Below are 22,131 nucleotides of genomic sequence, written 5' to 3' on the forward strand. Positions count from 1 at the left end.
TTGTAAACCTTGTCTTTTTTTAAACAAACATACCTATAGTTACCTGCGCTGTGCAATAGTTTTGCAGGGTGCGACAGTGTGGTTGCTACCTTAAGGTGACTGCACACTAGCAAGGTTTTTGTAAACACAAACTTTGTGGGATTTTTTTTTTTTTTGAACAAGTAATGCAAAGTAACACAGGAAAGGATGGCAGGGGGCAGGGTGGCCTGTGTTCTGTACTCCGAGATAGGGAATTTGCCAGAAAAAAAATAAAAAATAAAAAAAACACACAAAGTACAGGACACAGGCTGGATAGTCATAGACCCAAAGGCAACCCAAAGCATAAAGAGGGATAGGCAAGGTAAACATTCCATTGGGCCCAACAGAACAGAAAAGGGTCAAAGAAAGACCCAACTTAAGTAGTATTGTTAAAGAACCTCGAAGACGAAAGCTACATCCGCAAAGGCCCAGACATCCACTCGGCCCAGATATGGTACAACTGGGAGAATGTATGAACTTAAGACTAAGTGGTGGTCTTACAAACCTGAGCAACAGATGCTTGATGTCAGAAAGCCCAGGAAACCCTCACTGATCTGGTGGAGTGAGCATGTAAGGGTACTGGAGGTATCATATCCTTTAGTGCAGGAGTCTCCACACATTCCAAAGTGCTGGTTTATTGTCCTTCAGACAGTAAGAGGGCCAGACATTGGCCAGCAGGAGTATAGATTTTCCTAGCCTCAGTGGGAGTAAACCAAATTTGGTACTAGGTGAGGAATATTGCCCCCATCATTGTTATCAAAGGGAGGAAGAGTGCCCTGTTTTTGGTGTATGTGGGAAAAATGGTGCCCCAAGAGATGGATAAAGGCAAGCAAAAAGGGCCACATTTGAGAAACCACTGTTTTAGAGCATAAGCTCTTACAATGGGTTGTCTTAGGCATCAGTAACACGGTCACTGGCCAACATGTATTTTTGGGCTGCTGTAAAGCAGAACATCTAAAAACATAAGAAAAAGCAATCTGGGAGGCATAAATGTTTATACTTTAGAGAATTGCTCCTGCATTTAGAAAAGCTAAACATAGAAGTGCCAGTGTGAACGAGGCCTTATCTGTCTAGAAATAGTGGACTTGGAAGCAGGGTGTCATTTTTGAGACCCTGTTGGCACAACAGGGTTTGTTCGCCCAAAAGGGGCTATGGCTTAAAAATACTTTTTTTCCATTGCTTGGACCTAGTTATAGCTTGAATTTTTTATTTTTGAAAAAGGTGGAAGACTGATTCTAACCTCAATAGAAATGAGGGTCTTAGTCATAAGACCTTTCTAATTTAGCAAATTAAAAATGGGTTCCTTATAAGAGCCACTAACACTGAAACACGTATGGCAGACATCAAGGTGGCCACCTTGCAAGAAAGATTACTCAAGTTGCCTAATGGGATCAAAAGGCTGTTTCTAAATGGCAAGGAGAACCAAATTGAGTCCCAAGGAAGTACCGGGTGTCTGAAGGTTTTAAGAAGTGAAACAAAAAGGGTTTTGAAATAAGATAAGGCCAAAACCTGTCCGGTGCACAGATCTAAGCTTTGGTCAAGGCCCAAATGCAGGAAAGCCAGAATACAAGGTACTGAGTGCTGAAATGCCCGTGGATCACACCAGGCAGAAAAGCATTTCCAGGTATGGTAGTAGATCTTTCTCAGAGGATTTTCTGGCCTTCAGTAAAGTGGGAACAGGATCAGTGATACCCTGTATTTCCAGATCTAGCACTGTGTGATTGCACCCCGATTGAGTGTCATGGTGCAGAGCCAATTGTTTTTGTTGCGAAATCCAAGATGTTGATGGGGCTTCCCTGGATTACTAGGCTCCCTGAGCTGTGAGACCAACACTCCACCCACTGTGAGGCTGGCATCTGTTACCACCTTAATGACAGAGAAAGAACTTTCCCCAATTCCCAGGGAAGCCAAAAGATGGAGTCTGTTTGTTCCAGGCCAGCGGAGTGGTATGTTGGAGAGGCCTTGAGTGGAACAGAGCAAAGAAAAATCCTCAAATGAGGCAACCATGGAGCCCTAGAACTTTATAGCCTCACGCACGCGCCTCCGCCCCCACTCTGCCAACGTAAATGTACATGTGGTGGACGGCAAGTGGTTAAAGAGGTGTTAAACCCACAACCAAAAACGTAATATGTTGCAGCTTACCAATGAGATGTTGTGGCTGCTGTTTTCTTTAATACACCAGCAGATTTAAATACACAAATTGAAGTCAAACTCCAGCCCACAATCTATAATCAGTTAAAACAATTTAACATGTTGGAACAAGGATTTTACATGAATAAACGTTAATCACTAACTACCCCGGCCAGTGTTAAATTGATAGTCTCATTCCAGTAAACTGATACATCTGGAAGAAAGCTTGTTCTCTTGAAAATTAACAGACTTGCTGGCTGGATCACCAGATGAAAATAGAAGAAAGCGCATTAACGCAAAGCATAAGTCCACACTTATGGAGACCAGCTTTTTTTTTTTTTTTTTTTTAAACACATACTTTTATTAAAATGTATTTTTATAGATACCTTGGGTTCAGCTTTATAAAACTTTTGCAGGCGGATAGAAATGTAAGCTCGCTGAACTAGAGATCTTTATTAAGCATAACTTACAATAAGCAATTTGTATTTCTGGGCTAAACTCATAAGCCCCATTGCCAGAAGCACAGAATTGTGCTTCTGGCAATGGGGGTTATGACTTTAGCTGAGAAATGTTTACAGTGATGGCTTGTTCAGTAGATAAAGGAAGGTACAGTGAAAGTGGTCTGTCTTGTGACTATAAGTCAGGCCACTTCCACTGTACCATCCTTCACCTACTGAACAAACCATCACTGTACTGTACTTTTTCTAAGTAAACTGAACCACTTGTCATTAAGGATAAAGTTTGTGTTTCATTGCATTTTCCAAATATTTTCCCCAAGAGGTTTAATAAAAGCAAATCTGTTTTTTCCCCAGAATGCAATTTGGTCTTACAATGCAAAGAGGCCTATTTACAACCTCATCTGTTACGAGTTATAACACATGTGCAAACTTCAATACTGAAGCACATATGGCTCAGTGGGGGGATGAAATATTAGACAAGGTTAAACAATTTTTAGCAAAATAAAAATTTCAAAAGAAATGCACGTTTTAATGTTACATGTATAGGTTTTCACATATACAAACATACCAAGGACAAAATAATATTCTTGTGAATTACAAAATTAATACGTTGACTTATACAAAAGGAGTATGTTTCTTAACATTAACAGAATAAATATAAAAAAAGGTAGTTAAAAATATAGCTACCGTAGTACTGTGAAGGCAACATTTTTCCAACTTCTTTCCCGAAAACAGCAAGTCTACCAATATTAAAAAGGTTAATAATGGCCTGCTACTTGTTGATCCAGCCAGCAAGTCTGTTTTTCAACTGAAAGCTGATCTTCAGCTTGTTTCAGTTTAAATAGTTTATTCTGGCCAAGCTTGCCCAAATTAACCATTTCCCTCATGCCCGCTGGGTGTGTGTGAACTGTATGTAGCTCAGGCTACATACAATATATAGCACTGTGTACTGGGTGCCAGATGAGACCCTTTGGTCTCATGCCCAGAACAATCGATCAATAAATACAAAGCTTCTTCTGATTGGCTTAGAGAATATGACAGCCTGCCTCTCTGAAAGCAGAATGGGTGAAGAGGAGAACAATGGTCCAAAATTAAGTGCACAGCTTCACCACCTTGAAACCTCAGTGGCCCGACTTTCACCTCCATCACACTGGGGCAGTAGAAATAGCCTCTGCAAAGTGCCTGAAAACTGCCTCCCATTCCATTCCAGTGTGTCTTTTCACACTGGGGCAGTGCGCTTGCAGGACGCTCCGAAAAGTCCTACAAGCAACATTTGAGGCAGGCTGGGAGCCCTGCCCATTGGAATGAATGAGCAGTACTTTTAAAGTGCTGCAAAACTAGAGTTTTTAACTTTTTTGGTTTAAAAGCACCCCACCAGCGGCAAAAAAGCATTGCTTAAACAGTGCTAAAGCGCTGCTAAAACGAGTGACGCTTTAGTGCCAACGGCCGGTGTTTTCAGTGTGAAAGCAGCCTTAAAGAGATTGCAAAGCTTTGTTTTTTGTAATAACAAACATGCCATACTTACCGTCCTTTGTGCAAGGTTTTTGCACAGAGCGGCCTCGAACCTCCTTTTGAGGTCCCACCGCGGTGTTCCTGGCTCCTCCTCCAACCAAGTGCCCCGTTGGAGAGCCACTCATGCGGGCGCACTACCGAGTCCTACTGCTGCCATCCATTGACACAGACAGCCAGACTTGCGCCCTCTCGTCACTGGATTTGACCGACATCAGCAGGAGCCTCCTGCTGCTATCAATCTATTCAATGAGGATCCGAAACAGCAGCTGGAGTTGTTGTGCTGGTCGCCGTCTCTGGAAGGATCAGGCTCAAGAAAAAAAAAAAAAAAAAAAAAAAGGAAGAGGGGGGGTTTCACCTTAATGCATAGAATGCGGTAAAGTGAAAAACTGAGGGTTTACAACACAATTATAAAACAAGATCAAAATAAAAGGGTCCCCTTGAACTCCGAAGGTGTTGCCTCCTTCGTGACCGGACCATTTTTTTCACTGTGCTACATTAATTGGCAATTGCGCGGTCATGCAACACTCTACCCAAATTGAATTTACAATGTATACCTTTTTTTTGTAAAGTTATGTTTATTAACAGTTTTTCAAACACTTACAACATATACAACACATGACCCATAGCCCCCCCCCCCCCGACCCTTGTGCAGCCCTCCAATCAATACCAGACCACAGACCATGTTTCTCAGCTGTATCCCATGAAAATCATGTTTCCCAAAGAGTAATGACAAGTCCCAATCCTGTAGGCATAACAGAAAGACCCATAACGCACACCGCAGCATCCTGCCCCGTGCACCAATGGCTAACAAGGAATCCCGGCATCCTCTCCCCACTCAATAATTTAATTCAAAGTATCTTTGGCATCCAACCAGCCCTGCCATACCTTCTCAAATTTCTTGGGGCATCCCCTACTTGGGTATGTGGCCTTGTAAAGGGGTAGTGCCTTGTTAATCAAGCTTTTCCAATAGGACACAGTGGGTGGTTCAGGTTTTTTCCAGTATAACAGGATAGCTTTTCGCGCATAAAACAGACAGAGATATCATAGTCCTCTGTGCCCTTCGAGGCGCCAACTCCTCCACCAGCCCGAGCAAACATACCGCGACTGATAGGAATCGGCACCGCAAGGACTGTTTGTATGGTGTCTGTCACTCCCTTCCAGAAGTCCTTATTCTGCTGGCACTGCCAAAATATATGATCAAAGCCAGCACGGTCCGCCGTACAACGCCAGCACCCCGCTGAACCCGTACCATACATTCCAGCTAGCTGTGCAGGAGTATAGTACACCCTGTATAGAATTTTAAATTGAATAAGTCTATCTCTTGCTGATACCAGGGTCTGAAACGGGGAATCCCACATGTCATCCCAATCCTCCCCCTCCAAAATCTGTCACTAAAGCACTCCATGTGTCTACATTTCTGGATCATATTTGGCCTTTCAACGAACAACTCTTTGTAGACCGCGGACAGAGGCTTCTACAATGTATACCTTTAACACAAATTGAGCTAGCTCTTTTGGTGGCATTTGATCACCACTGGGTTTATATTTTGCTACATAAACAAAAGAACGAAAATGTTATAGGGAGGGGGAAAATAAATAAAAAAAAATTATAATTATATATACATATATAAATGTATTCTGCTACATGTCTTTGGTAAAAAAAATTAATCCCAGTAAGTGTATAAATTGGTTTGTATCAAGTTGAGTCTACAAACTCTAGTATATACACACACACACACACTTGAAATGGATCAATCCTGATGTACTGGTGGCCTATCATTTGAGGCCGTTAAAATGCCAGGACAGTACAAATATCCTTGAAATGACCCCAGAACCAGCTTTGATCAGGTCGCCGATGTAGTAACCCAGAAGTAAAGTCCTGACATCACTTCTGGTTTACTGGAATCTTAAAGTTTGGAATCTGAAAGTATTAAAAAACACTGATCTTAGCATTTTAAAATGCTTTCAAGTGCAGAGGGGAGTTCCCTCCATAAAGCGTACCTATTACTGACTATTACTGTCTATTTACATTCCTTGTGACAGCAATAAAAGGGATAGGAAAAAAAAATAAAAAATTCATAATATTTAAAAAGGGACAGTGTAAAAATAAAAAAATTCAATGAGAAAAAAAAAACATAAGTTGCAACAGAAAATGCAAACCGTGTTCAAATCACGTGTGAGGCATTGCCACGATCGTTAGAGCGAGAGCAATAATTCTAGCGCTAGATCTCCTCTAACGCTAAGGAGGCAACCTGTAAACAATTTTTTTAAGTAGTGTAGTTATCTCCATTTAACGAGCGTGAGAAATGTTAAAACATGACAAGTTAGGGATCTATTTACACGGGATAACATCTTTCACATTATTGCAATAATTGCCGTTTTATTCTCCAGGGTCAAAATTTTAAGTAATGTGGCTGTCATGTAGGGTCATCTGTTCTAACAAGATCCAATGCATAATACAAAAGATGGGCAGCTGAATCCGAAGGCTGAGTATTTGGCAAATATATAGGCCCAGTATTGTCACAGAGCAGGAGAGTCCTCCGCTCTAAGTAGTCTGGGTAACAACTTGGAGATTACACAGGGCTCTCCCAACTTTTGGCCACCAGATGGGGATGGGAACATGGAACAGTTCTGTTCCAATTTAAAACCAGGCTTTAATTTAAAGATCCGTAATAAAATCACAAAGACGATCAAGAAAAGCCTCAAATTTGTGAAAGTGGAAAAACTATGCCATGATTTACTTATTTGTATAAATTTTCCACATCATCTAAATGAAATTTGTAACTAAAGAAATTGCTTTGCTCTACGCCTGAAAGTTTGACAGTCTGCAAGGATAAACAGGTGGGACTTGGAGCCACCAAATGGAGTTTAATTCCAAGAGGGATTCGATCCTTTAATATAGCCGCAAACCACATCCTGCCCTGTAGGGCAGCTGCTTCATCATGTAAAGCAGCTAAAAACGGGCACCTAGATCAAAGCACAGAAGGATGTCTAAGGATGTGTGCTCTGTGGATTGCAAGACAATTCTCAACTATTAAAAAAAAAAAAAAAAAAATCTGCTGTTGCTTTAGACAGTCCCACGTGCCAACATGACATCTTTGATTAATTAAAATATATTAACTTCAGGAACTATTGAAGCAGATTTGTTCATAAACTACTTGTATAAAAGCAAGCCACCAAGCAAGCTTACACGAATCGCACCAAGATGCTAGACAATGACCAGAGTGTAAAGTGGAAGTATGCTGCAACTCAACACCACAAAGCACTATTTAATTCACTTTTAATATTCAAAGTAGGGATTAAGAGATCAGCAGCTGATAATCTTTTTTTTTTTTTTTAAAGTATCGATCAAACGTATCGATGACTTCAAGGGGTTTTAGTGGGGTGATGCTTGCAGCTGCAGGCATCACCCCGGTACCATTCTTTAGAGCTGGCGGTTGGCTTTATTGTAACTACAACCAATGCGGCTCAGCAGCCGGGCTGTTATTACAGGCAGTCGTCCCTCCCCGGCCGGCCCACTCCTGTCCCAATGGCAGGCCTGAGCAGCCAGCCGCCTCTGCCAGCTGGCCTAAGACTCAAGCAAAGCCAACTCTTCGTTCGGGTCTTGGTTCTAATAACCTGGAAGCGATGTCATGACATTACTTCCCAGATTACTAGCATCTTAAAGGCCCCAATATAACATGTTCAAAAAACGCCAAACTTCTTGACGTTTTGAATACTTTCAACTGCAAAGGAGAGGTTTGGGTTCTTATAGACCCCTGATCCCTCCATAAAGAGTACCTGTCAGTGCCTATTACTTAAACAAGGGAGGTTTCCTTTAATATATATATATATATATATATATATATATATATATATATATATATATATATATATATATATATATATATATATATATATATATATATATATATATATATATTTTTTTTTTTTAAATGTACAGAATATTGGTTATCGGCCTGAGAACTGGCCGAAATACTCGTATATCAGCACCGAAAGAACGATATTGGTCGATCCCTAATTCAAAGCAAACTCATCCATCCATGTCTCCATACTTTATTAGGCTGAGAAATCAGTTTGAAAAACACCTAACATTTCTGGCTGTGGATGTCTTGAGCAAGAGCCGATAATTCATGTAGCATTTATTTCCTGGAATCTATTTGCCCCTCACTCAGGCATGCAAGCAGGAGGGTGTTCTTAGCCAAGAAAACCTAATCCCTCCCCCCTTCCGAAGACTCCTGGGATGTAGGACATCATTTGCCTTGGCCTATATACAAAAACACACATTTATATATAGAGACACAGAGGGAGACAAATATAAAGGGTGAAGGGCAATTTGTGCTCTCTAGAAGGCCAACTCAAAATCATGCTGACTGGAGGCTATGTAGGACCTTTGCAAAGAGACCACTGCTTCCACACAGTGCAAGATTCCTGCTCTACAGCATGCCTGTGCAGGATAGGCTTTTCTACTCAGGCTGTGGCTGTTTTCTAAAGACAATGAACTACAACACTTTGCACACTTTAATGCCTCCGGAATGTGTTTGCATTATCTAAGGAAATGTGACAAACTGCACATATTCACAAAACATAGTGAAGAGGATTCACTTAATTTGAAGATCATGCAAAATAATAGTAGTGGTCAAAGTAAAAATTCATGGATTTTAAAAATGTTGACCACAGATACACTTAAATTGCTAAGTATTATTTTCCAAAGAAAATAACCCCCAGATTTTTATAGATAGTTACAGAGGAGTTCCGACCACCCCCGCCAAAGATTAAACGTCAGCAGTTACAAATACTGTAGCTGCTGACTTTCACTATTAGAGATCTTACCTGTCCAGGCATCCAGCAGTGTCTTGACCCAAGCAGATTCTTGAATCGGCTTTCCAGTACTGGCACTATCTTGGCTAAGGGAAACTGGCAGTGAAGTATTGGTGCTGTACAGCCGGTTTGGTTTCCTACTGTGCATATCGTGCTGTACTCTGAATGGGCTAGCTACAAGGAGACGACCCAAACATCTGGCTCATTGCGCTGTGGAAAACTGATTGAGTGGAGTTCCACTTTACATTTGAGGTGCCCAAGTTTGCATCAAGTCAGTATTAATTATATAAAATAACTTAATTTTATTTCTGTAGTCAAGTTTATATTCTGAAGATTAGGATAGTTTCATGCTAGCAGTCATGTTGTCCGACATATGCTCAAACTAGTATTAGTTTTCCTGTGGCAAATAGAAGACCTCAAACTGTCAGGACAGGAGAATGAGTATTGTAAAAAAACTAAAGAGAAAAATATTTTAAAACGCATCTTTTAAAATAAAAACCCATAGAAAAATACTGTTTTAAAAAACAGGTTATAAAAGATCAAAGTTGCTCATGGGAAATCATAGCACAAGGAACAAATTTGTGCACTAGAAATTTTAGCCTAGACTGCCACCCAGTGGAGAGAAAAGAATATGTCATCTGTCAAAGAACATTCTCCCTGGGGATTTATTGATGCTTGTCCAAAGGCATTACATATTATCTTCAACGTTTCTTTGTTTAAAAAAAATAAAAAATAAAATACGTGCACAGGTAGTAGTAGGTATACCATACATGGAGAAAAGCCCAATAGTAATAGGTATTCCATAATAGGGAAAAAAAAGTGTTATGCCCTGTACACGGTCGGAAATTCAGACGGAAAAGGTCTGATCAGATCATATTGTCGGAAAATCTGCTAGTCGGAAAAAATTTGAGAGCAGGATCTCAAATTTTCCGACAACAAAATCCAATCGGACTTGGTCCGATTGTTTATAGAGAATTCTGATAAGACAAAGTGCCACGCATGCTCAGATCAAATTCCGAGACCAAAACTATTGGCTACTACCTTCAACGTAGCCCCGTCGTAACGAACGAACGTCATCAGATTCCGAACGATCGGATTTTCCAACAACTTTGTCCAACCGTGAGTATGCAACACCAGTTTCGGAAAAGATCCGAAGGATTTTGTGGTCGGGGTGTCCGACCGTGTGTACGGGTGCTTAGGTGCTTAGGTATAGTAAATAACTTGCTTCATTCAACCTGCTAGAAAACGAACGTTTGGATCTACACAAAGCTACCCTTGGTTCACATCAGGGGTACTTATCTCCCCTTTTGGGAGAAAGTACTACAACCGTACAAAACAGAGGGTGACAAACTCCACCGTTGTCAAAACAAACAAAAAAAAAAAAAAGTCTATGAGACATTTCCCTACAGGCGCACACAGCAAATATCAGACAATGGCACCCCCCACCCCTCTTGCTGAATGGGCTTGTGAAGCGGATAACATCGATCATATGGAACGCACGATTGTCTGCAACGATGATAAAATTGTATCCTATACAGTGGTGTGAAAAAGTGTTTGCCCCCTTCCTCATTTCCTGTTCCTTTGCATGTTTGTCACACTTAAGTGTTTCGGAACATCAAACCAATTTAAACAATAGTCAAGGACAACACAAGTAAACACAAAATGCAATTTGTAAATGAAGGTGTTTATTATTAAAGGTGAAAAAAAATCCAAACCATCATGGCCCTTTGTGAAAAAGTGATTGCCCCCCTTGTTAAAACATACTATAACTGTGGTTGTCCACACCTGAGTTCAATTTCTCTAGCCACACCCAGGCCTGATTATTGCCACACCTGTTCACAATCAAGGCATCACTTAAATAGGAGCTGCTTGACACAGTAAGGTCCACCAGAAGATCCTTAAAAGCTACACATCATGCCGAGACCCAAAGAAATTCAGGAACAATTGAGAAAGAAAGTAATTGAGATCTATCAGTCTGGAAAGGGTTATAAAGCCATTTCCAAAGCTTTGGGAATCCAGCGAACCACAGTGAGAGCCATTATCCACAAATGGCGAAGACATGGAACAGTGGTGAACCTTCCCAGGAGTGGCCGGCCGCCCAAAATTACCCCAAGAGCGCAGCGACGACTCATCCAAGAGGTCACAAAAGACCCCACAACAACGTCCAAGGAACTGCAGGCCTCACTTGCCTCAGTTAAGGTCAGCGTTCATGCCTCCACCATCAGGAAAAGACTGGGCAAAAATGGCCTGCATGGCAGAGTTCCAAGGAGAAAACCACTGCTGAGCAAAAAGAACATCAAAGCTCGTCTCAATTTCTCCACAACACATCTTGATGATCCCCAAGACTTTTGAGACAACATTCTGTGGACCGATGAGACAAAAGTGGAACTCTTTGGAAGGTGTGTGTCCAAGTATATCTGGCGTAGAAGGAACACTGCATTTCATAAAAAGAACATTATACCAACAGTAAAATATGGTGGTGGTAGTGTGATGGTCTGGGGCTGTTTTGCTGCTTCAGGACCTGGAAGACTTGCCGTGATAAAAGGAACTATGAATTCTGCTGTCTACCAAGAGATCCTGAAGGAGAATGTCCGACCATCTGTTCGTGTACTCAAGCTGAAACGAACTTGGGTTCTGCAGCAGGACAATGATCCTAAACACACCAGCAAGTCCACCACCGAATGGCTGAAGAAAAACAAAATGAAGACTTTGGAGTGGCCTAGCCAAAGTCCTGACCTGAATCCTATTGAGATGTTGTGGTATGACCTTAAAAAGGCCGTTCATGCTCGAAAACCCTCTAATGTAACTGAATTAGGACAATTCTGCAAAGATGAGTGGGCCAAAATTCCTCCAGGACGCTGTAAAAGCCTCATTGCACGTTATCGCAAACGCTTGGTTGCAGTTGTTGCTGCTAAGGGTGGCCCAACCAGTTATTAGGTTTAGGGGGCAATCACTTTTTCACACAGGGCCATGATGGTTTGGATTTTTTTTCACCTTTAATAATAAACACCTTCATTTACAAACTGCATTTTGTGTTTACTTGTGTTGTCCTTGACTATTGTTTAAATTGGTTTGATGTTCCGAAACACTTAAGTGTGACAAACATGCAAAGGAACAGGAAATGAGGAAGGGGGCAAACTCTTTTTCACACCACTGTAAATCGTGTGTGGACTGTGTGGTTCTATTTTTGCTGCTACTTTTATTTTGGACCTTCCATCTGCCAAAAAGTATGACGCAACGACTGCCCTGGGGATTGCTGATGCTATAAAACCTCTTTCCCATTAACACCACCCCCCCCCCCCCCCTTTTTATTTTCTCCTCTCCTTCTTATATCTCCTTCTGTTAACATGCAACAATGATTATTATCTTTTGTTGTTTTTTTCTTGTTGGAATTGTGGTTTGTTTGCTGATACTTTTAAGCCCTATACATGCGGGTAAATTCAACCCCCTTGCCAAGTTGCCCGTTAGTCAGGCTTTTCTATTACGTATAGGTTTGCTATTTTTATTGTCACGTTTTGGTTGGATAATGCATTCACCTCTCTTGTATGTTCTATGTATACTTCATCAGTGAATATATGACCTTGAATCATTTATGCTGTTAAAAATGTGAAGGATATGAGCTTTGACAGACCTCTATTTTATTAGAGTACGTTATGACTTAAATGCCGTCTCCTTTTGTAATCCTTGAACAGAAAAATAAAATAAAAAAGACATTAAAACATATCTACACATTCTATACAAATCCCTCCCTCATCCAAATTAGGGCTGCAACTAACGATTATTTTCATAATTGATTAGTTGGCCGATTGTTTCGATTAATAACCTTTAAAAAAATAAAATAAAATTAAGTCAAACCGACGTTCATTTTCAACCAGTGACGGAACAATTTGGAAATAGAAAACTTCTTAGTCAAAGGAATTTTTAGACAGTGGATGTGGTTTTCATTCAGAAATTACATTCATTTTAAAAACAGAATGTTAAAAACAAGTGAAAATTATAAACAAAATTCTTTCATTTAGCGAATGTACAAAGATTTTTCGTCTGAATATTCTCACCTGAAAATGGATCCGTATGACCAGCACAAGGCTCGGTACACACCTATGCAGTTTGCTTTTGATCCGTTTCTGCAGTGTATTTTGTCGTACGTTTTGATTTTTGCGCACGCGATTTTACTGCAATTTGCATTTTTTTTGGGCAGATTAAAAATCACAAATTGCTGCAAAAACGCATTACATGCTTTTCTGCAGTTTCTCCATTGAAGTATATTGAACCAATAAAGCACCATTTTGCGTTAAAAGTCCCTGACCCTTTCAGATGTGAACGTGTCCCATAGGAAACCATGTAAATGAACTGTGGTGCATTTCTGCAAAAAGCACCAAAAACACATAGATGTGAACCAGGTCTAAGACTAAGTTTAGTAACATAATGGGGTTAAAAAAAAAAAAAAAAAAAAAAAAAAAAAAAAAAAATCAAATCACCACTACTGTAAGGGGTTAATTTTTTTACTGTAAAACAGTAATATTTGCAGTAGCGATTTGCTCTTTTTGTACTATAAAGGGCTCATTTTAGTTTTTTTAACCCCATTATGTTACTGGCCGATTAATCGATTATGAAAATAGTAAATCGATTAATTTCATAATCGATTAGTTGTTGATTAATCGATTAGTTGTTTCAGTCCTAATCCAAATCCCTCCACATAGCTACAGTCTGGTTTTTAAAGCTAACCAGGTTTCCACAGAAGAAACTTACCCTCACTTCCTTTCCCTAGACAGGAAGTAAGGGAGAATCTGCAATAGGCATACAGAAATAAAGGAAGTCTTAACCTGCACTGTGCCACATTCTAAACCTAATCTACCCTGTAAAGCAAATATCACTGTACTTGCCTATCCTGCAGCCAGTCCAGTCCCAGCATCAGCATCAGCTCTGGGCTTTGCTGTGTGGGTGTGTGCACTTCCTGAAGAGCAATTGATGGCAAAACATATGTCGGGGCAGAGATCTGTCATTTTCCAGGTCCATATTTGATATGCCAGACTTTGCACTTTCGGAGCAAGACGTGGCAAGCACGCCACCCCCAGGGATCAGCTGACTCACATGCCGTTTACACCTAGTGCCAGGCACAATTACATGCGAGTGCAACTGACATCATTGCTGCCGTTTTCACTATATTAAAAATGATCACACTAGAGACTTTCATCCGTGTCTCCTGGGGAGTCATTTTTTACATTCTAGCTCCTTCCCGAGTGGCCAATGGAGTGGATTTAAGCCATTAATGGAACCAATCTGGTGTTCCCTAAGCATTTTTTTGACCGTCCTGTAAAAAAGGGTCAAAAAGCTCTGATGAGTGGCCATCTTCATACTGAGCACCTGTGGTAGAAAATCTAGAAGTATTATCAGAGTAATCCGTTTTGGTGTTGGGATTTATTCACGTATGGCCTTTATGCTCACTTATTTTTTCATTAATGTGCAGATTAAAGTTTGATGCAGCGCTTTATTTGTGCCAGCTTTTATATTAACATTTCCCTTCCTAGGGGTAGTTTTCCTCACTTCCGGTTGTCTCCTTCTGTAAGTAGTAGTCATCTAAGTCGAATGTTTGTAACTAGGGGACCGCCTGTAATTGGGGACAAATACTCAGTTTCCATTCTCTCACCCTGTGTCGGCCATGCTTTTTTTGCCCTGGAATGTCTCTCAGGAAAAAGGGGAATGTATGCAAGGTTTCCCAATGGTGTAAATCTATGATGAACACAAGGGGGTAAAAAAACAAAGATCATCTTCCTGGGTGTCAGAACCCGTGATCTTTTATGTACTTGTCTCCCTCAAGGGGGCAGCATTTCTATGGGGAAAAGATCCATTATCAGACTGTCCATTAAAATTGTTTTCATAAAACATTTCATGCCGATTCCAGGGTTTCTTGGAAAGCTGCGATATATCACCTCCTCACTCCCAGTTTTAACCCTCTAAATGCAACACTGGTTGTGGGGAAATTGCAGCAAAGCCTTATTTACCTGGGTGCAGTAGCATCCACCAAATACGATAGAGGGCATCATTCCTGCCACAGCACGTGTATGACCCAAGCAGCTGCCGCTGCAGTTAAAGGGGAGCAGTTGGTGAGGAGGGCTTAAAAATATTTCTAAATCTGTCTGGTTTTACCATCTCCCAACCGCACATATGAGCAAGTCTTTAGACTGTGGTGGCCCAAGACTGAAAAAACATTTTTTAAAAAAGGGCACCGTGAGGCAAGCACTTCCCCCAAAAACACCCACATTCTCATTGCTGGCTGTAGACACATGCTCTTAAATATATATATATATATATATATATATATATATATATATATATATATATATATAAAACTCATGCAGTTATGACCTGCTTCTAGCAGTGTGTGCTTACCAAATATTACATGACTATAGTAAACATTTTTAAAATGGTTTCTGGTGATAAATACAAATATTAAAACCGGTATGTGGAGCAGATGACAATATAACCAATACGCTGGAGCATGGCTCCCAGGCTTTTTCACGTACCCTCTGGCAGTCCCTTTACATAAACTGTAACCCTCAATGGGGAGGTGGAACAGAGGGTGTAGTATGATAAAGGCGCTAGGCAAGGAGAAGAGCCCAGCCCAAATCTCCTCCTCCGGGGAAATGAGCTCGCCACTCCATTGACCCCACTGATGCAGATACAGTGATGTTACCACTTCAACCGCCATTCATTTTTCTCCCCTGTACCCCTGGTTTACTAGTACATACTGGGAACTGCTGCTGTTAATGCTTGAATATTTAAAGAAAAAAAACTATAGTAGCTGCATTAGTAAATAGCTGCAAAGTCTTTCAAATCAGTAAAGTTCTGCTGGAGTTTAGGAGGGCAAACAAGTTAGTTGCTGGTTGACATTCAGTCTGGTCCACAGCCATCGGAATAAACCGCTTATTTTACTTCCTCTATGATTACAACCTTCCATTTGAGTAGCAATGCTGAAAACTTTTTGTAAAAACCACAAACATGTCAAATTTATAGAAAAGGCAGCCAAAGTAATGACAGCAAGCCAACGCCTGTCTAACGGATGTTTAAAAATAACACCAGGACAGTATTAACTGTATCATCAGCTTTTTATGCCAGTAACCCAACCAGATATCTGAAACTATAGTAACATGGTGCATACACCAACTACAGTAGGCTTATGTACAAATCTGAGCTCTCATAACTATGCTAAAACCTCTAGCTAATGGAAGGATGACAGCATCATGCTCACAGCAACCTGGAAAATAGTCCCACAAGGAGTATGTAAACCCTTCTCTTGCATGTTTTATTAGATCGGTCAAATAAGCACAAAAAATTTAATTAAAAAATAAAAAGTTGACTACTGTTAATCTACTGAGCTTCCTCGGCTGACTACAGAACAGACAAAAAAAAAAATAAGGTCTCAGGTAAGGTAAATTACGTTGATTACTTTGAGATTTTTGCTTTTTATAACGGGACTCAACACTGATTTAGGCTGTCAGATTACTTAGTTGTAAAGTCTACAAGCTACAACATGGACTCTTAAGCCAGCTATACATGGAACGAAATTCAGTCCATTCTGGATGGACTGGCCAAGATTAGATCCATCTATGGGAAGGTTGATTGTAGGGCTGCAACAAACGATTATTTTCATAATCGATTAGTTGGCTGACCATTGTTTCGATTAATCAGATAATAACCTTAAAAAGCATGGCGTATAATATATAAAGTTTTAAAAAAAAATGGCAATTTAGTCTTAAAAATCTATATGCAGTGCCAAATATAAAATAACCAACCATATGGTCAGGGAGCAAAATCTGTAATCCACTGAGCATAACAGACACAAGAGATAAACTGTATATACTATTGGAGGTTGAATCTGGTAAATATCAGAATCAGATCATTTATTTAGACCCCTTTCACACTGGAGCACATGTAATGTGCCCTGCTCCCACCTAATGTGGCTTGCCTCCATGTAAAAGTTTATTGTAATGCCTTCTATTACCTCTAGTCTATCAGCCTCCACCTTTTCCGGGTTCAGACGTTGATCTTCCCTGCAGTCTTTAAAGTATTTTTTTTTTTAAAACCCACTCTAATGCTTTTGCACAGAGCAGACCCGATTCTTGTCTTCTGGGGTCCCCCATCAATGCTTCTGGCTCCTCTTGCCTTTAGCGTGCCCCAATAGCAAGCTACAAACTATAGTATAGCAAAAAAAAAAACCTTCTGCTTTGGACCCACTCACTTCCTGCCCTGGACTACATATCCCATGAGGCATTGCTCCTCACACATTCACAAGTTTTCAGGCACTTAGTGACATGTATGGTGTACTGAGCTGTATGTGTGCTGCACTGCATTTCCTGATATGTAAACAAATAATGCATTCTGTATGCAGGCCAACTAATCGGCTGGCCGATTAATCGATTATGAAATACTATTTTCATAATTAATTTGTTTTTGATCGATTAGTTGTTTCAGCACTAGTTGATTGTAACAAAGTTGACCCATCAATCGATTTGAGTAGAACCAGACCGACTTTTACATGCAATTACTGGCAGTTGCAATAGCCACTAGCAGCAATCCTTATGTTCTGACAGCCAGGAAGGCTCCACATGCAATATATTACATTTTTGGCTTTGGGTTTAAAAAAAGCTTTAAAGCTGCTTGCAGGACTTTGACACCCTGCCAGTGCAGCGCCTAAGTGTGAAAGCACTCGGGCTTTTACATTGGGATTGCAGTTGCGGGCTTCTTTCGGGCGCTTTTTTTTAAAGCTAAAGCACCTGAAAAACACCCCAGTGTGAAAGGGGTCTTAAAAGTCTCTTGCAGTTCTCATGCTTATTTGGTCTGTGCATGGTTGCCATTTTCCACTGGTACACCTCACGGCTACTAATGTAGTATGCCTCACTCCAAGTCCTGCAATTCCCACAATGCTGGTAGGGGTGTAGTCCATCTCAGGGGCAAGCAGAAAGCATGGCTACATTTACATATACAACGCAGGATGGAAAATGAATGTACACACCCTAGAACAGGAAGAAAAGTCTATGCGCTTTCTGCTACAAAAGTCCTAGGCCGTGCAATGATCAGTGTGATGGGCACAGTGGGAGGGAGCATACAGAAGAAACTGTCCAGTACGGAACATTTCTCACACGTACACAAATCTGGGGCAGGTAGTGACAGTTTCTGCCTTGAGGCCTGACTGAACTCTAAGGGTAACTATTTCTTAGTCTTTGATGGCAACAAACCATGCTCAGAGTATTTTGAGCATTGTCGTCACACTGCACACGCTAGTCGTCCTTTTAGGTAAGTGCCTAAGTGCCTGTCAGCATGGCCTGGGTAGTGGGTGAAGCCAAAACAGCAGCAGTAGACATGGCCTGGTGACACTACTTTAAGCTTTCCCAAAAGGCCATGTAAAGCAGAATGGACCGGTCACTGAAGCATTAGATCTGCCTCCATGGGCATCAGAGACCCCTTGCAGCAAAAAAAAAAAAAAAAAAAAAAAAAACACAACAATTGCTGGCAGTGAAGGGGGGAAGACATTAAAAAAAAATATCTGTAAGCACCTTAAAATTAGACCAATACAGACAGCAAGATAGCTTAAATGAGATAATAAAAGAGAAATATGATATGGGACCAATTGACTTACAGTTCCTTGTGTTTGTCTTCAGCCAGAATCTGGTCATTTGCCTTCAAGCCATACCTTTAAAAGAGAAATATAGTGTATGATCAGAGTTCTGCTAAGAAGAAAAGTTTCCTAAGCATTAGATGTCATTCTTATAAAAGATAACTTAAAAATGGTATATTATTCACATACGCTTTTCTTTAAAATAAAAAATATAACATTTATCGTCATGCTTTAACAGACTAACACCCAAATGTTACATTAACTCAACATTTTTAGTGACCATGGGTATTTTAGTTTCATTTTCCATGCAAGTCTAACAGGCAGAGCACAAAGAACCCAACCAATTCTCCCCCCACCCCCCCGATCTCCTTTTAAATGAATACATACAGCCCCTTTTTAGACAGGTCGTTTTTTCAATTATTAAAATGGTAGTCAAGTCTCATCTCTTCAGTTGTACCTACAGGCAAAGTTAGTCAGGCTTACCTCTAGGTACAGCAGTACAATGAATCTCCTAAACGTGCATTGTTCACCAAATATTCACATGGGCTATAGTCGATTACATCACCCATGCATGCGCAGTGGCCCTCTGCATTCAGGGTTGGGGGCATGCATGGGCGTGACATCATTGCAGCCCTGGCCATTCACACCCAGAGCCTGCTAACCCGGAAGGAAGACCGAATGAAAATGTAAGCCCTGGGAGATCGGTGACAGCGCTGGGCTGGAGAACTCCGTGTGCAGCTAAGTGTGTCATAATCAGACCTGATTGGGACCCAATTTTTTAGGGTGGTTTACTACTGCTTTAAATCGGAAGCCCAGGGATAATCTAATCTAAAATCTGCTCCCAACCACGTTCTAAATTATATTCTATCATATGAAAGGAAGATGCTTGTACTTACCTATATTGAGGGTGCTTTTGTTCAGTCACATGATCGCCTCCGAGCAGCCAGCTTCAGGAGAGGGACAGCCGACGACAGATGCCCAATAGTATGCCTACGGCTGAGCTCACCGCACAGGCATTGCAGCCGCCGTCAGCAATCTTTTCCCTCCCCTATAGATCACATGACTAGACTGGAGAGCTTTCAGAATAGGCAAGTATAAGCATCTGCCTCATACAGGCCAATTAGAATTGTATTTAGAAAGGGGGTGGAGCAGTTTTAGACTTGGTTATATTGATTTTGAACTTCCACTTTAAAATATAATTGACCAGCTCAATCTTTTCATCTACGCCCAGCTTTATAGGCCTGTAATCTGTAGTCAAAATATATGCAGTTTAGTTTAAAGTCTCTTTAAATCAAAAGCAATACAACATATAATATTGGAACAAGCAAACTTTATCCCTTTGCAGAATGATAAAGAAAACCAATTGACATGTCAAATAATCAAACACATCTAGAAATAAAGTGGAACTTTATCCATAGCAACTCGATAAAAATAAGGTTCTTTAGCAAGAAAACACTCATTCCACATTATTAACTATATTACCAAAATTATTGTGTGCTGTGAATTGCCACAAGCATTGGTCCTGTTTCTTATAGTTGGAGGCTGCCATTTTGCTGAAGCCCAGAGCAGTAAATATTTAGGCGGCCAGCAGATTGGCCTCTAGAAAAACGGAGCATTACTGAGCATATACAAAGCAAGGAAAGAAAAGCATTACTGAATTTTAACAGTATAGGCACTTATTTATAAAGGTTTTACATAGCTATAAAAGGGGCCAGCCTGCAGTGATCTAGCAAGACCTAAAAGGGATTGTAATGTTTTGTTTTTTTCTTTAAAAATAACGTGCACAAGGACTCATATCCCAGCAATACTGCATCCTCCATGCCAAGTTCCAAGACTCTATATACTTACCGTCTAGGGAGCAATGGGTGTGGGATTTAGGTCCCATATCCAATGACTAGTGGGATTCGGCACTGTGCATTGCTCATGGTCTCCTCATCTCCCCACTCAATTATTCATCCTACATAGGACTTCACATTCCTAAGAAATTATATAATGGCACCAAAAGGATACTCCCTTTTGCCCCAAATGCAACAGAGGCCTGGCTAATTTAATTCATATGTTATGGAGATGCCCCAAACTCCGCCTTTACTGGCAAGGTGTTACCACTATAAACTGTTTTTCAGGCAAATTTGACAGAAGACCCTGGTATCCGCATCCTCCTTGCCTGAAAACTTTTTTTACACCCATTGTTAGGGTCCTTTTACAGGCCCGTAAGCTTACAGCACAAAATGGATGTCTTCATATCCACCAACATTGGTTGAATGGAGAACGCAAATAAATGACACCTTATCCAGAGGAAAACTTGTAAGTTTACACAGAAAAATTTTGAAAAGGTATAGGACATGTGGTTAGCTGTCCCAGGCTTGGCCCTCACATCTCTTATTTTACATAGACTATTACAATAGCCTGGAGGAGCACAGCATAATTTGTTCTGATGTTCCGGCCTTTAATGGCATGGTTTTTCTTATCCATGGTAGAGCTGTTAAATACGGATCTCTTAAGACATCGATCAGAGGATGTTGAGCCTTAAGCAAGATTACGGTTTCATTGCACCAGAAAGTGTACAAGTGGGAAGTTGATTGTTCGTGTCTTAGCCCATGCCCAGAATATTTTCATTTTTTTAATTCACAAACTGGTGGTCTTAATCCTGTGTGCTTAAAACATCTTAAAATGACATATTGCATTTGATCATTGTTGTAATACAGGCAAATTACATATTGTTTATGTTGGTATTATTCTTACTGCCCACTACGTTTAGACCACTATGTACACAGGTTGTGTGTAGGTTTTGAGTTTACTGCCGTTATTAGTCAAAAATATCTGATAAAAATAAACTTACCTGCTCTGTGCAATGGTTTTGTACAGAGCAGCTCCGATCCTCCTCCTCGGATCCCTCCCTCCTGATGAGTCTCCCCACAGCGAGCAGCTTGCCATGGGGGCACCCAAGCCCAGCCACCTGTGTCCATTCAGATATGGAGCCATAGTTCGGCCAACTCACTTTAATTGACAGCAAACCCTGACAGATCAACACATGTAACGTGTGATGCAGGAATCGCCTACTGAGCCATTCTGACAAGGGGGACATCCGCGTGCTTCGTCGCACAACTGCTACCCTGTTTGGGATGCCATAAAAAAGTAATGGCAGCTCAAAATGCATGTTTTTCATGTGTTTTTGGAAGGGAAAGGTGAGAAGGCACCCTAAGGCTTCTGTGCACTGGCATCACCTAACCTTGCGTTTAGGAGCTTTTGGAGTTTTTTTTTTTTGCCAAAGTGCCTAAACTGTTCATGTACACATAGGCTTTTTGCATTTTAGGAGTTGCCATGCTTAGGTGAAGTTAAATCCCTCTCCTTAAGGTGGAAGAATGGCAGTTCAGGAGAAGAACACTGACCAAAAGCAAAATTCTAAAACGCGGCAAAATCCTGGTAAAGAATTGCTGCTTTGCATTTCCCCTAAAATTGGGTAAAATTAAAGCATACAGAAAGATTACAAAAAGAGTACAAACCCTGAAGCTTTTCTAAGAGGGTGAGATGACCAACCACATACGTATAAAAAAAGGCAGGGATAATAATAATAAAG

The 22,131-nt window shown here is 40.7% G+C and overlaps 1 protein-coding gene across 3 annotated transcripts in view; it reads right to left on the reverse strand.

Moving 5' to 3' along the window:
• Window positions 1–22,131, reverse strand: part of ADK (adenosine kinase) — a 258,251-nt gene that overhangs the window by 156,027 nt on the left and 80,093 nt on the right. For all 3 annotated transcript variants that reach the window (XM_077454045.1, XM_077454046.1, XM_077454044.1), the window contains exon 3: window positions 18,576–18,629. In XM_077454045.1, the coding sequence (XP_077310171.1) occupies window positions 18,576–18,629 (54 nt within the window). The remainder of the gene's footprint in view (window positions 1–18,575; window positions 18,630–22,131) is intronic.

This window comes from Lithobates pipiens, unplaced genomic scaffold, assembly GCF_037356315.1.
Source record: "Lithobates pipiens isolate NorthernLeopardFrog02 unplaced genomic scaffold, aLitPip1_a1.2 Scaffold_25, whole genome shotgun sequence".
Lineage (NCBI taxonomy): Eukaryota > Metazoa > Chordata > Amphibia > Anura > Ranidae > Lithobates > Lithobates pipiens.